The sequence below is a fragment of the Odocoileus virginianus genome, chromosome 5, assembly GCF_023699985.2.
Source record: "Odocoileus virginianus isolate 20LAN1187 ecotype Illinois chromosome 5, Ovbor_1.2, whole genome shotgun sequence".
NCBI lineage: Eukaryota > Metazoa > Chordata > Mammalia > Artiodactyla > Cervidae > Odocoileus > Odocoileus virginianus.
Window position 1 is genome coordinate 13,078,287 of NC_069678.1, and position 12,540 is coordinate 13,090,826.

The following is a 12,540-nucleotide window of genomic DNA, read 5'->3' on the forward strand; positions in this document are numbered from 1 at the left end:
GGGCTAAGTGCTGCGCACGCGCCGGGCGGGCCAGAGGGCTCCCTCCTGACTAGCTGCATGTCCGGTTTGCGGGCGCTTCTGGGGCTCGGGCTGCTGGTTGCAGGCTCGCGCCTGTCGCGCGTCAGAGTCCAGGCCGGCTCCTGTCGCGCGGGACCCACCTGGTGGGTGCCGCAGCGGCTGATCTCGGGTGGCCGCGGGGACTCAGAAGTCATGGCGAGTTCAGCAGTGAAGTACCTGAGGTAGGCGAGGTTCTGGGCGGGCAAGGGTGGACTTGGGTGGAACCCAAGGGGGCGGGACCTGGGGCGGCCATGCCGCCAGCGCGAGGGAACACCTGAGGGGTGGGGACTCAGGCCGTGGGTTTCCTCAGCCAGGAGGAGGCCCAAGCCGTGGACCAGGAGCTGTTTAATGAATACCAGTTCAGCGTGGACCAACTTATGGAGCTGGCCGGTCTGAGCTGTGCCACAGCCATTGCCAAGGTCAGTGGCACAACCCTCGACCTTTGGGGCAAGCCACTGTACAAGACCCCCGGCCTAGGCACGACTGAGGGACGGCCGGCCAGGCCAAGCCTGGTCTGTCACTGCCCCAAGCCCCTCTGAATCCCCTTCGACTCTGCCTTCAGGCGTATCCCCCCACGTCCTTGTCCCGGAGCCCCCCTACCGTCCTGGTCATCTGTGGCCCTGGGAATAATGGAGGAGATGGGCTGGTCTGTGCTCGACACCTCAAACTCTTTGTGAGTATGTGGGGAAGGGCTGTGCGGGAGAAGTTTCCAAGACCTGGGCTTGAATTACCCCCTTCCTTTCCTCACAGGGCTACCAGCCAACCATCTATTACCCTAAAAGGCCTAACAAGCCACTTTTCACTGCACTGGTGACGCAGTGCCAGAAAATGGACATCCCCTTCCTTGGTGAAATGCCCCCAGAGGTAGGTGGCTCCAGTTTACTGCGCTCCTGTGTCCTGCTCTTCCCTCACCTTTCCAGGCTGAGCTCACTTATGAATCTTCCTCTCCAGAGAGTTATTAGAGGGCATGGAGAGTGCCTGGCACAGAAGGTGCCCAAAGCATGCTACCTGAATGGAATTGGTGTCATAGGGTGTGCTCCATTTATGAGCTGCCAGCAACCCCCTGGCTAAAGCTTTATTTCCCCTTAATCTCCCCTGGTCACTCCACACTGTAGCCAATTCCTCTTCCCCTAGCATGTGGTAAACACATTATGTGCCCCTCTTGGGAACTGAAGTGACTACCTTATCCTAAACCCTTTCTTCAGATGATGGATTTAGGAGTGGGAAACTTTGAGAACGTTTTAAAGTTTTAAAATTCCTTAGCACGTTTTACAGATGAAGAGACTGAGATGCAAAAGAAGGTAAGTGATTTGTCCAGAGTCACAAATCAGTTCACAGCAGAGGCAAGGCCAGAGCCTGTCTGTGCTGACTCCAAGTCTCGGGCTGTCCCACACTGTAGCCTCTCCAGTGGTTGGCAGACACTCCAAGCGGAAAATGCGACTGGACTCAGCTTGGCCTCAATCAGTGACTTGCACTGAACTCTAGGCCTCAGAATGAGATGAAAATTCTCCCTGTGCCTATGGTCTTTGGGTACAGAGGACAGACAGCCCTTTCCTGTTAAGGGTTCTTTGTGAAGCTGCTAGCTCTGACATCTTCTTCTGCTCTACCACAGCCGATGCTGATTGATGAACTGTATGAGCTGGTGGTGGATGCCATCTTTGGCTTCAGCTTCACGGGTGAGGTTCGGGAGCCATTCCGCAGCATCCTGAGCGTTCTGAATGGACTCACTGTGCCCATTGCCAGCATCGACATTCCCTCAGGTGCTGGGTCCAAGGAGGTTGGGGGGATTAGGGCTCTGCCCTGTCTTGAGGTAGGTACCTAGGAGTTCTTGCTCCTGATTCAAGGTTCAGACAGAGTCTAGAGGTGCAGAACACAGCCAAAGTAGGGCTGGGGAACAAAGAGTTTAGGAATGCCCTTTACATGTTGACTGTGAGACCAGAGCCCAGGAGTATGTGCAGCTCCAAGACATGATTTCCTCAGGTGGAGACCCAGGGGGCTTCCCACTCCTTTAAGATTATTGCAGAGCAAGGTGTGGAAGGGGACTGGACATCTTGGTCCCTTCTGCTCTGACTACCACCTTCTTTTCAGGATGGGATGTGGAGAAGGGAAGCTCTGGAGGGATCCAGCCAGACTTGCTCATCTCCCTGACAGCACCCAAAAAGTCTGCAACCCAGTTTACTGGTCGTTACCACTACCTGGGGGGTCGCTTCGTGCCACCTGCTCTGGAAAAGAAGTACCAGCTGAACCTACCACCCTACCTTGACACCGAATGTGTCTATCGTCTGCAGTGAGAGAAGGTGGGGGGGGCATTCTTTTCAATAAAGACTTAGTGCCTCTCCCCCAGAACTGTGGAGTCCTGGGAGCTCTTCTGACAAGAACAGTTAAGACATGGCATAGCCAGAGAGCAACACTGGAGAGGTGGTGCACTCTCTCTGGGGAACAATATGCAAGAGAGGTTTCTATGGCATTTGGGGGCAATGACAGTTGACTTTCAGATGCTGAAAAAGGCTCCCAGGTGAGGTGTGCATCCTTTACACGCACAGAGTTCTTATTAGGGATGCAGATAGGGAGCTGGGTGAGGTTCTCTGAACTCTCTCCTTTCACTTAACAGCATAGCAAGACTACCAGACGTTAACAGAAGGAATTTCTTCAGAGGCCTCTGAGGAAACTAATTTGTATTCAGGACCTTCCCGGGCTGAGAATGGAGATGATAGTCACAACTTATCTACAGGCTGGAAGACAAAGCTGATGTTTATTCAATTTGGTATAGTTAGAAACTGGCAACCTATGGGCGGAATCTGCATGTTTTTCTTAGCCTTCAAAATAAAAAATCAGTATATTTTCCATAGATCTACATTTTCAGCTTCTTTTAGCCAAGATGCCTCTTCAGATGTCCGCATTCCCATTGCCACAGCTCCCTGCATCCTGGTCCCTTCGCTGCCTGGCCCCTGCAGGTGCCCGAGTTCACCATCTCTGGGTTGGATGCTGTAAGGGGGACTTGCCTCTCCCTCGACTCAGACATGGCACTAGCACTGTCCTCTCAGCGGACTGCTGTTCCACCGCTGCTTCCTCCTCGGGAGGGACTCCTCACTGAGAGGGTGCGTAAGACCTGCATCAGCTCAGGTCCCCAAGGCTTAAACTCCTGAAGAGGCATCAGGCGGGCCCCACCGTGACCTGGCCTTCAGTCTCTCTTCTTCTGTTTCTTCTTTTTTGCTTTCTGGCCAGTGCTGACTCCAGGGCCATCCAAGACTTCCTCCTGATGCTGCTGTCTTTTCTTCTTGCTTCTCCTCCTTTTCTGATCACTGCACGATCTGCTTTCTGCTTCTCTGGCCCCACTATCTACAACAGCCTCTTCAGCTCCTTCATCCTCTGTGTTCAGGTCGTCTTCCTCATGCTGCTGCCTGTTCTTGGTTCTGCCACATGGGTCCGTGTGCACTCTTCTTTCTGCTTCCTCTGTCCTGACTCCACTGACCTGACCTCCCTCGTTACCTAAGACCTCCATCTCCACCTTCTCCTCTTCACGGTGCTGTCTCCTCCTCTTTTTCCTGAGGGGCTGGTCGATGTGCTCTCTGTTTTTCAATTCCCCAAGCCCACCTGTTCTTGTGGTCTCGTCCTCATTTTCTAGAGCTATGCTCTCCTTATCTGTGACTCTTTCTTCTTGATGCCGTCTTTTCTTTTTCTTGCTTTTTCTGATGCTCTCGTCAGTGTGTTCTGAGTACTCTTTTGAACTCCTTTCAGTTGCTGTAGCCTCTTCCTCCTCTTCCTGCTTCCTTTTCTTTTTCTTTTTTTTGGGAGGCTTGCTCTCAGACTGCACTTGAGGGACCCCAGGGTCCTGGCCTTTGAGCCGAGCCAGGAAGGCCTGCTCCTGGGCCTCTAAGCGAGCAAGCTTAGCTTTCATTGTGATCCCAAGACGGGCAGCCCTGAAATAGATGGGGCCCAAGTCAGAGGGCAGAGAAGGCAATGGCATCCCACTCCAGTACTCTGGAAAATCCCATGGATGGAGGAACCTGGTGGGCTGCAGTCCACGGGGTCGCTAAGAGTCAGGCATGACTGAGCGACTTCACTTTCACTTTTCACTTTCATGCATTGGATAAGGAAATGGCAACCCACTCCAGTATTCTTGCCTGGAGAATCCCAGGGACAGAGGAACTTAGTGGACTGCCGTCTATGGGGTCCGCACAGAATCGGACACGACTGAAACGACTTGGCAGCAGCAGCAGCAAGTCAGAGGGAGGCTATCAGGGAAGAAAGGCCTAATCTTTGAGACTGCAGGGACAATTGGTAGGGAGGAGCTACCTATCTTCAGGCAGCTTCAGAAATGGGCAAAGAGTAGGAATCATTTCCTCTGGGGTGAAAAGAGTGGCGCAGGCCACCCTCAATGGTGGGCTTGTGATGGGGAGAAAAGAAGGGAGCCCAGGAAGCCAGCCACTACTCACTTGTGTGCTGTTCGTCCCTCACAGGCCTGGAGCAGCATCTCATCGGTCAGACTGTCGGAGAGGGGTGGGAATCAGGAATTACAAATGGATCTGGTGGAAAAGCTTGACCTCTCCTCCCCTCTAAAACATTCACCAATGAGTTCCTATTCAGGACCTGGAAGTGCCAAAGATTAGTACAACAGTTCCACCCCCCAAGAAGACCACAGTCAAGCATTATACTGGTCCTTTCTTCTGAGATTTGAAGGCATCTCCTCCCATGTGCCCTAGCACTAGAAAGAAGTCTCACACATTTGGAGGCTTGGGCTCCTGGCTGTCGTCATCACTGCAGCTTTCCCAGTCCTTGTCTGGCTTCTCGCCACTTGAAGTCAGTGTGGCAGTCTAGAAGGAGGAATCACGGGGATGGACAAGGCCCACTCAACACCACCATCATCCCACTTCCCTTCTGGAAACCACCCCCAACCACCATCTCAAATAGCCAGAGGCACAAATCTGTCAGTCCCCAACATCACTCCTTACAGATCTCCACAGAGGTGTGCCAACCTGCATATGTCAACTTGGGCAGGAAGTGGACTGCAGCTGGGAATGGGTGGGGCAGGGGCAGTCCTGGCTCCCTGGCCCACAGCCAGCTAGCTAGTGGGCAGAACAAGAAGGGAGGGACAAGGGATTGGGTCATCAGGTCTTCACAGTGGGACAAGTGCCCCCTGGTGGTCATCTCATGGTTCTAGTAACAGACAATAAAGATGGTTCTTTTCACAACCTGTGCGCCCCCCTGTCCTGGCCCCATACCTATGCACAGTTCTTTGTTTAACCAGGTTAAACAAAGCCTACTATGGATTAAAAGGCTGGGGATACAGAGTGGAATAAGAATGAGATGGGTGCAGCCAACATGGACCCTACATGGTTAACAGGGAAGAGACGTGGCAGAATGTAGGCAATTATGAAGAAAATACTGGCGGACTATAGTCCATAGTGTCCCCAAAGAGTCAGACATGACTTAATGACTAAACAACAATTATCTCTGCTAGAGAAGGGGTACCCGACTCAGGCTTCAGGGCTTGGGGAATAGTTCCTACAAGTAACTCAGCTTTGAAAGACAAGGAAAAGGTCAGCAAGTAAAGGAAGCAGAATGTCCCAGACAGACGGAGTATATGCAAAAATTTGAAAGTGAAAAAACATGGTACCTGAAAAAGATTCAGAATCAATCTGGCTAAAGTGTAGATAGAGGTCCTGATGGCAAGAAACACGCTAGGGAAGAAGGCAAGGACAAGGCCTGAAGGGCCATCTGAGCCAGTATGACACCTTTAGACTGTGTCATCCTAGGTCAAGGAGGAGCCAGTGACACAGTGAAACTTGTGTTTTACAGAGAACACTCTGGATGCTTTGTGGAGGATGAACTGATTGGCATGGGGATTGAGACTACAGTGAGAAGCCTAGCTAGTTATGAGGCTATGAAAGAAATTATGCAGGAGATGATGGTCTGAACTGGGGCAGAAGATGGCCATGGAGATGAATGGGAAAGATCTGGATAACATGTAGAGCCCTTAAGCACGTAAGAGAAGGTCATTAAATGTCAGCTCCCTTCCATTGGCATGCTAGAAAAGGGAAGTCTGAACACCTGGGTTCTAGTCCTTGGCTAGAACAGGCTTTTATTGTTACTAGCCACCTGTGGGCTCTTCGGTGAGCCACCTCCCCCCTGTCGGCCACATCTGCTAAATAAAAGACAATGGGTCCAATAATCTCTCTGGTTTCTGAGTCCTTTGAAATAGATGCCCCCTCCCTGCTCTCCTCTGACAGCTCCTGACTGTCCCCCACCTCCCACTCCCTGTTGCAGCCCCCTCAGCAGATGGCAGGGATCCATGCAGCCTGAAGATTTCAATTCTTGCTGAGGATCTGGGCAGTCTAGGTCAGCAACAGGAAGGACAGTCACAGGACCCTACTCTTAGGGCAGTCCTGAGATCAGGTAGGGCACGCAAGGCAATTGTTCAGACCCCAAGAGACCAGGGAAGGGAAAAGGGATAGGCCCTCTCACCCCCAGCCTCTAGTACCTTCACAAACTTCTGATACAGCAAGTTGGGCTTGGCATGATCCTGACGGGTGGTCTCCTTAGACAGGCGTCTTATCTGCACTCCGTCCTGTAGGGAAGTATGTGTGAGTGGGTACCATGTCTCCCTCACCCCCACGTGTCCCAGGCCCTGTGTTTTACATGCCTACTCTTAGAGCTCATACCTGCCTAGTTTCCACCACCAAGTTGGCTGCAGTCTTGTTGAACAGATCATTCCACCAGTGATTTGTGAACTCCTTGGCGGGGTCATGTCCCACCTGCCAGAGAAGTATGAACTCAGGACTTGTCATTCCCCTCCCTCACCCTTTCTTCAAGGCCCCCATCTCCCATCCCCACTGACCTCCCGCAGTCTGCCCAGTCTTACCCCATGAGTGTCCTGCTTCAGCGTCACCCTGAGGGCCTGGGTGATACCATTCTCCTTCCGGCCCAAGCCTTTGCCTGCAGAAGACAGTGAATGACCTGGCTTATTCCACTGCCTGCCCTAAGCCCTCACAAAGCAACCCCGGCACATGCCACTCTTTGTCATTCCCCACACCTAGCACTGGGCATGCCCTGTCCTTCTCAGAAACCCTCCCAGTTTCACTCTTTCTAGCACCTCTCCATACGGTCTTCATGTCTTTGAGCCCAAACTCTCTTTTCCCATAATTCTCTCAGGACAGAGGTCATCTCGTTCCCACTCCCAGTTCTCTCAGCCACTTCCTTCTCGCTATCCACAGTCATATTTCTCCCCTTTTCTGAAAATATCAGCAATTTTCTTCTGCAAATTTTCTCTTTAACTTTTCCTCTTCCGTTGAACAGACTACCTAGAGGTTAGTCCAGGATAATGCCTCTCCCCCTGGGCAAAGGGTAGTGAGGGAGTTGGGGGATGTGGAAGGGGCCCCATGGGACTCACCTTGAGTCCATCCATGCTTAAGCAACTGCTCCTCAGCAAACTTCATCCCCCGACTCTTGACCTCGGGGGTGATACTCATGGTGAGAAAAGTCACTATCCTCAGGCTCTCACTGGAGAAGAAGCACTCACTGTCATCCCTTTAAGAGGAAAGGAGAAAGTGCTCAAATCATGCACCAAATCCATTCTGACTGCTCTTATAAGAATTCTTTCCTGGAGCTGGAACAGAGACTGAGCTGGGAGGCCTGGTTCTTGGGGAGCTCCCTGACCCCTGAGGGGTCAACATGCTGAAAGTCAAGGAGGACTGGTATTAATGATAATACCTAAATTTATGGAGAGCTCACCACACGTTGGGCTTTGCTAAGGCTCTGCATGGATCATTTCATGTAATAATCCCAGTCCAGGAAGATTTCCTAAACTTTGCATTCAGGAAAGTATTACTATCCTTTTGTACAAATGAGGAAACCAAAGCCTAAAGAGGTTAGGTGACTTGCTCAAGGTCACACAGCTGATGCATGTAGAATTCAAACTCAGGCAGCTGGTCTGCAGAATTCCCACTCTTTACCGCTACCTGATAACATCTCCCATGATTTATTACCATGTTAAAAACAAAGCAAAGCAACGAGATGTTCGTTAACCTGAGTTATATCTGTCTGTGCTCAGTTGTATGATTCTTTGTGACCCTTTGGTCTATAGCCCATGAGGTTCCTCTGCCCATGGGGTTCTCCCAGCAAGAATATTGGAGTGGGTTGCCATCTCTTCCTCCAGTTATAAGACAGCAGTACTTAATAGAGCCTGTATCCTATACCTGTGCCCCAGCATTTACACTGTCCTCTTAGTTGGTGTGGGGGCTACAACACCACTGTCTTTCAGTCTTGTTGGAGCACCCCTTTTGAAACTGTCCAGCTTAGAAAGGTGCTCTTTATTTAACAGGGGGATTACACACATTGTTATACTGTCTCATTTAACCCCGACAGTTCTGTAAGACAGATATTATCCTTATTTTATAAAGGAGAAAAATCAAGTCTCGGTTTCTTGCCTGGTTTCTTATACAGCTGGTAAGAGATGTAGCTGGAAATATGAGCCCAGGATGCGTGACTGTATAGTAGCCCTGCTTCTATTACATTCCCAACTACAGTCATCCCTCAGTTATCAGCAGGGGACTTGTTTTAGGACCTGCCATTGATACCAAAACCCAAATTCTATACTCAGCCTTCCACATGCCAGGATTCAACTAACCACGATGGTGCTACTGTAGTATTTATTGAAAAAAATCCACATATAAGTGGACCCGTGCAGTTCAAACTCATGCTGTTCAAGGGCCCACTGTAGTTGCATTTCTTTATAGTCATTCAGGTGTTCCTCCTTTTTGGACTCCACAATGCCATTATCCAACTTATATATCAAAATTTGCCTTGAAATGGTTAAGATGGCTTATTATACAAGACATTCAAAACTAAGACAATCACTGCTGATTTGAGTTACTAAAATTAACTTTTGTATTAAGATCACTTATTAGAGGCATTGCAGAACCATTTTAAAAGCTGATCAATGGCAAAACTGGGGCTTCCCTGATGGCTCAGTGGTAAAGAATCTGCTTGCCAATACAAGAGACACAGGTTTGCTCCCTGGTCTGGGAAGATCCCTTGGAGAAGGAAATGGCAACCCACTCCAGTATTCTTGCCTAGAAAATCCCATGGACAGAGGAACCTGTTGGGTTACAGTCCATGGGGTTGCAGAGAGTCAGACACAACTTAGCAACTGAACAACAACAACAATGGCACTACTGGATTAATCCTCTAGCCTCCCCAAGTGAGAACTTTGAAGGCTAAAATTTTCATTTGTGTTTAAGAAGGTTTACTAAGTACTCTAGTAAAAAAATCAGACACATCATTAAGTTACCTACCCCTCCTAAACATTACATATTAAGCTTAAGAATGATGACTAGTCTGGTTAGATATGAAAAGTAGCAAATTTAGGATGACTCACATTTCTGTTCACATTTCTACTTTGAAGGATGATTACCTGAAAATATAACTGAGACCCTGAGAGTCCCAACAGAGAAGCACTGAGTGAAGAAATTGCCCTATCCTGCTTCTTGATACTGCAAGAGAAATAAAATTCAAACACTGAGGGCTTTAAGGACACTTCAAAACTCTGCCTCTTCTCAGAAGTTATTTTTGATCTATTATAACCTTAAGAACAACGAACACTTATGCATTTATTCAATGCCAGCCTGTTGCTAGCTGTTTCACACATATTATCTCATTTAATCCTTCCAACCACCCCACTGGGAAGTGTTCTGGGTTTTTGTTTTGGCTGCCCCGGGTTCCTTGCAGGATCTTAGGTCCCCAACCACGGACTGAACTCCAGCCCTCTGCAGTGAAGGTGCGGAGTCCCAACCACTGGAATACCAGGGAATTCCCAGGAGGTGTTTTTACTGTAACTTACAACTGAAGAAATGGCATTGAGAAGTTTAGCTACTTGCACAAATCTAATAGCTGGTTAGGTAGCGGATCTAGGATCTCAGGCACTCCAGAACTGGTGTTCTCAATCACTACACACAGGCTCATAGCCATTTATGCTTTAAACTCTAACACTTACCACAGCCTATGCCTTGTCGCATTAATTCGAAATTATATTATATACCATAGCCTAGGCTTGGTCCTATTCCCCAACCCCTGGTGCACTTAATGCAGCTCCTGAATGCGTTCAGTCCTTAACTGTTGAACTGAGTAACACAGGGAGGAATTTCCTTAACCGACCTAGAACAGATAGCTGTGGAGAGAAGCTAGATCCCAGGCTGTGCTCCGCAGTCTTTGCGAAGGCTGTGAGCACACTTTCAGGAACTGTTTTCTTTCCAGTCAACCTGAGTTTTCTGGAGAAGGGGCCCTGGGCTACCACTCTTACAGAGGTTCTAAACAGCTGGCTCCTCTCCCTCGGGTTCCTTCCTGTGGAGGTTAAAACTCCAGCCCTCCGACCGCAGCTTCACTTGGGTAAAACTATTGCCCTTCTTTCACATTTGCTCCTGAGCCCGGGCGACGACAGTCACCATTCGGGGTACTGAAGCCCCTTACCATCATTGCGAGGTCCTCTCCGCAGAAACATGTGACAGACGTGACTTGTGCGCAGCCATCTTCCCGGAAGTGCTGTTTAGACCCTTCTAGGCTACGGAAACCATAGAGATGCACGCTGGAACTGAGTCTCTGTGGTCCCCGGAGAAACTGTATCGGAGAGGCAGGCTTACCTTATGGTTGCCATAGAAACTCAGCCCCAGAGCAAGCCCATTTCAGGAGATTAGCGAGGTATTCTACTTAATGCCTCCCAGCAGGCCCCGAGCAGCTAAGGGACTTCAGTCCTACTTGGCTCTATTGGGGTGCGGAGAATAGCTTTGGGTCCGACATTGACTAGTCCCAGGCAAAAATACGAGAGAGGAAAATTTTAGGTGAAAGCGTCGAGAGTGGCCTGAGAGATTCGTGGAGGCAAAGAAGGAGGTAGTACCTCTGAGGTGATTAATAATTCAGGGGATGAATACTCAGCCTGCGGGGACAGATTTTTTTTTTTTTTTTTTTAAATAAAATCCTGGAGGTAAGAGGTTTCAATAGGTTCATCAAACACATTTTGATTCACCACTGTGTGCCAGGACCTGTTCTTTGCTACTAGTGATACAAAGATGCATAAGACACGAGCCCTGACTTCGAGGAGCACTTTGTCTAGCCCAAACAAAGTTGGAAGCTCGAGTGGGACTGGAGAGGCAAAATCCCGGAATGCATGACAGGTTGAGGAGTTAAGACTTGTCTTGTAAATATGAGAATCCATTGAGCAGGAGAGGGAAAGAACATATTGCAAAGAAGTCAGCAAGAGAGGTTGCACATCCTCTCATCCCCACAGTGTTCTTAGAGTCCACTGAGCCACCCAGGAACTAAAATCTGAAGGGGGGAAAAGTTTTCCCTTATTTGCGTCCCTATATCAATATTTACGGTAATTTAGCGCCCCCGTAGGATCTTCAAAGAGAAAAGCTGCCGCTTCACTCAAGCTTTGTGACAATTGCTCAGCTTGTCTTACTACCTCATTCCAGTAAGGTTTTTTTTTAACATGAAATTAATTTTACTTTTAAAATATACTACGTGGGAACAATACTTTAAACAATGGATCTTGGTTAGTGGGCTTTTAGATGCTTTCATAAGTGATGTGGAATGCTTCAAATATACTGTTCAGAGGTTGGATTCAATAGAGGAACATTTCGTGGATGGCAGTCAGATCTGAATCCTTTTCCTGCTCAAGAGCAACCTTTCCCTAGTCTGTAAAATTAGAATGTTGGACTAGTGCAATCATCTTTACAAACTTGGTTTTATTGTAGTGTCTCAGGGGCCACTGAGAAAATTCCATAGATAGGGTTTCAATTTCCACCATTTCCTCACTCTATCTCCCCTGTCTATCTAATATTACATATTATACTGTGGTCATAAAAGAAGTTTGAAAACTCATGAATAGGGCAAAGGCCCTTTTCAGCACACAATTTCTGTTCAGCATACTCTTTGTTGGCCATTCTGAAAACCTAATGACCATAATTTGTTGAATTAAACATTCAGAAAACTAAGATCATGGCATCCAGTCCCATCAGTTCGTGGCAAATAGATGGGGGAAAAAATGGAAACAGTGACAGACTTTATTTTCTTGGACTCCAAAATCACTGCGGACAATGACTGTAGCCATGAAATTAAAAGACACTTGCTACTTGGAAGAAAAGCTATGACAAAACTAGACTGCATATTAAAAAGCAGAGATGTCACTTTTCCGTAAAGGTCTATGCAGTCAAACCTATGGTTTTTCCAGTAGTCATGTATGGATGTGAGAGTTGGACTATAAAGAAAGCTGAGCACCGAAGAATTGATGCTTTTGAACTGTGGTGTTGGAGAAGACTCTTGAGAGTCCCCAGTCAATCCTAAAGGAAATCAACCCTGCATATTCATTAGAAGGACTAATGCTGAAACTGAAGCTCCAGTACTTTGGCCACCTGATGAGAAGAACTGACTCTTGGAAAAGACCCTGATGCTGGGAAACATTGAGGGCAGGAGGAGAAGGGGGCGACAGAG

General features: G+C 48.6%; 2 protein-coding genes across 6 annotated transcripts; one reads left to right on the plus strand and one right to left on the minus strand.

Moving 5' to 3' along the window:
- The first annotated feature begins 16 nt into the window (after window positions 1–16).
- Window positions 17–6,229, plus strand: NAXE (NAD(P)HX epimerase). 4 transcript variants are annotated; one of them, XM_020910809.2, is made up of 7 exons: window positions 17–239; window positions 368–476; window positions 620–730; window positions 808–921; window positions 1,670–1,817; window positions 2,146–2,354; window positions 5,857–6,229. In XM_020910809.2, exons 1-6 carry the CDS (start codon window positions 58–60, stop codon window positions 2,346–2,348), a joined length of 867 nt encoding a protein of 288 aa, XP_020766468.2. In that variant the 5' UTR covers window positions 17–57; the 3' UTR covers window positions 2,349–2,354; window positions 5,857–6,229. The 4 variants fall into 4 exon arrangements, with proteins under 4 accessions (XP_020766468.2, XP_020766469.2, XP_020766467.2 ...); XM_020910810.2 differs by lacking the exon at window positions 5,857–6,229 and adding an exon at window positions 4,518–5,249; XM_020910808.2 differs by lacking the exon at window positions 5,857–6,229 and adding an exon at window positions 2,669–2,905.
- Window positions 2,779–10,627, minus strand: LOC110148683 (G patch domain-containing protein 4). Of its 2 annotated transcripts, XM_020910806.2 has the most exons (9): window positions 10,522–10,600; window positions 9,470–9,548; window positions 7,448–7,584; window positions 6,920–6,993; window positions 6,720–6,812; window positions 6,539–6,625; window positions 4,780–4,871; window positions 4,494–4,544; window positions 2,779–3,977 (listed from the first exon to the last, which is right to left on the minus strand). In XM_020910806.2, the coding sequence occupies exons 1-9, from the start codon at window positions 10,550–10,552 to the stop codon at window positions 3,239–3,241; spliced, it is 1,383 nt and encodes a 460-aa protein (XP_020766465.2). In that variant the 5' UTR covers window positions 10,553–10,600; the 3' UTR covers window positions 2,779–3,238. The 2 variants fall into 2 exon arrangements, with proteins under 2 accessions (XP_020766465.2, XP_020766466.2); XM_020910807.2 differs by lacking the exon at window positions 9,470–9,548 and having other exon boundaries at window positions 10,522–10,627.
- Window positions 10,628–12,540: the final 1,913 nt, after the last annotated feature.

Excerpts from the sequence above, each read along its gene's own strand:
- LOC110148683 (XM_020910806.2), bottom strand. The coding sequence starts at position 10,552 with ATGTTTCTGCGGAGAGGACCTCGCAATGATG. Across the intron at positions 6,626-6,719 it reads TGGTGGTGGAAACTAGGCAG|GACGGAGTGCAGATAAGACG; the intron begins GTATGAGCTCTA and ends ACTTCCCTACAG. Across the intron at positions 4,872-6,538 it reads TGTATCAGAAGTTTGTGAAG|ACTGCCACACTGACTTCAAG; the intron begins GTACTAGAGGCT and ends TCCTCCTTCTAG.
- NAXE (XM_020910809.2), top strand. The coding sequence starts at position 58 with ATGTCCGGTTTGCGGGCGCTTCTGGGGCTCGGGCTGCTGGTTGCAGGC. Across the intron at positions 477-619 it reads GTGCCACAGCCATTGCCAAG|GCGTATCCCCCCACGTCCTT; the intron begins GTCAGTGGCACA and ends CTCTGCCTTCAG. Across the intron at positions 922-1,669 it reads TTGGTGAAATGCCCCCAGAG|CCGATGCTGATTGATGAACT; the intron begins GTAGGTGGCTCC and ends GCTCTACCACAG.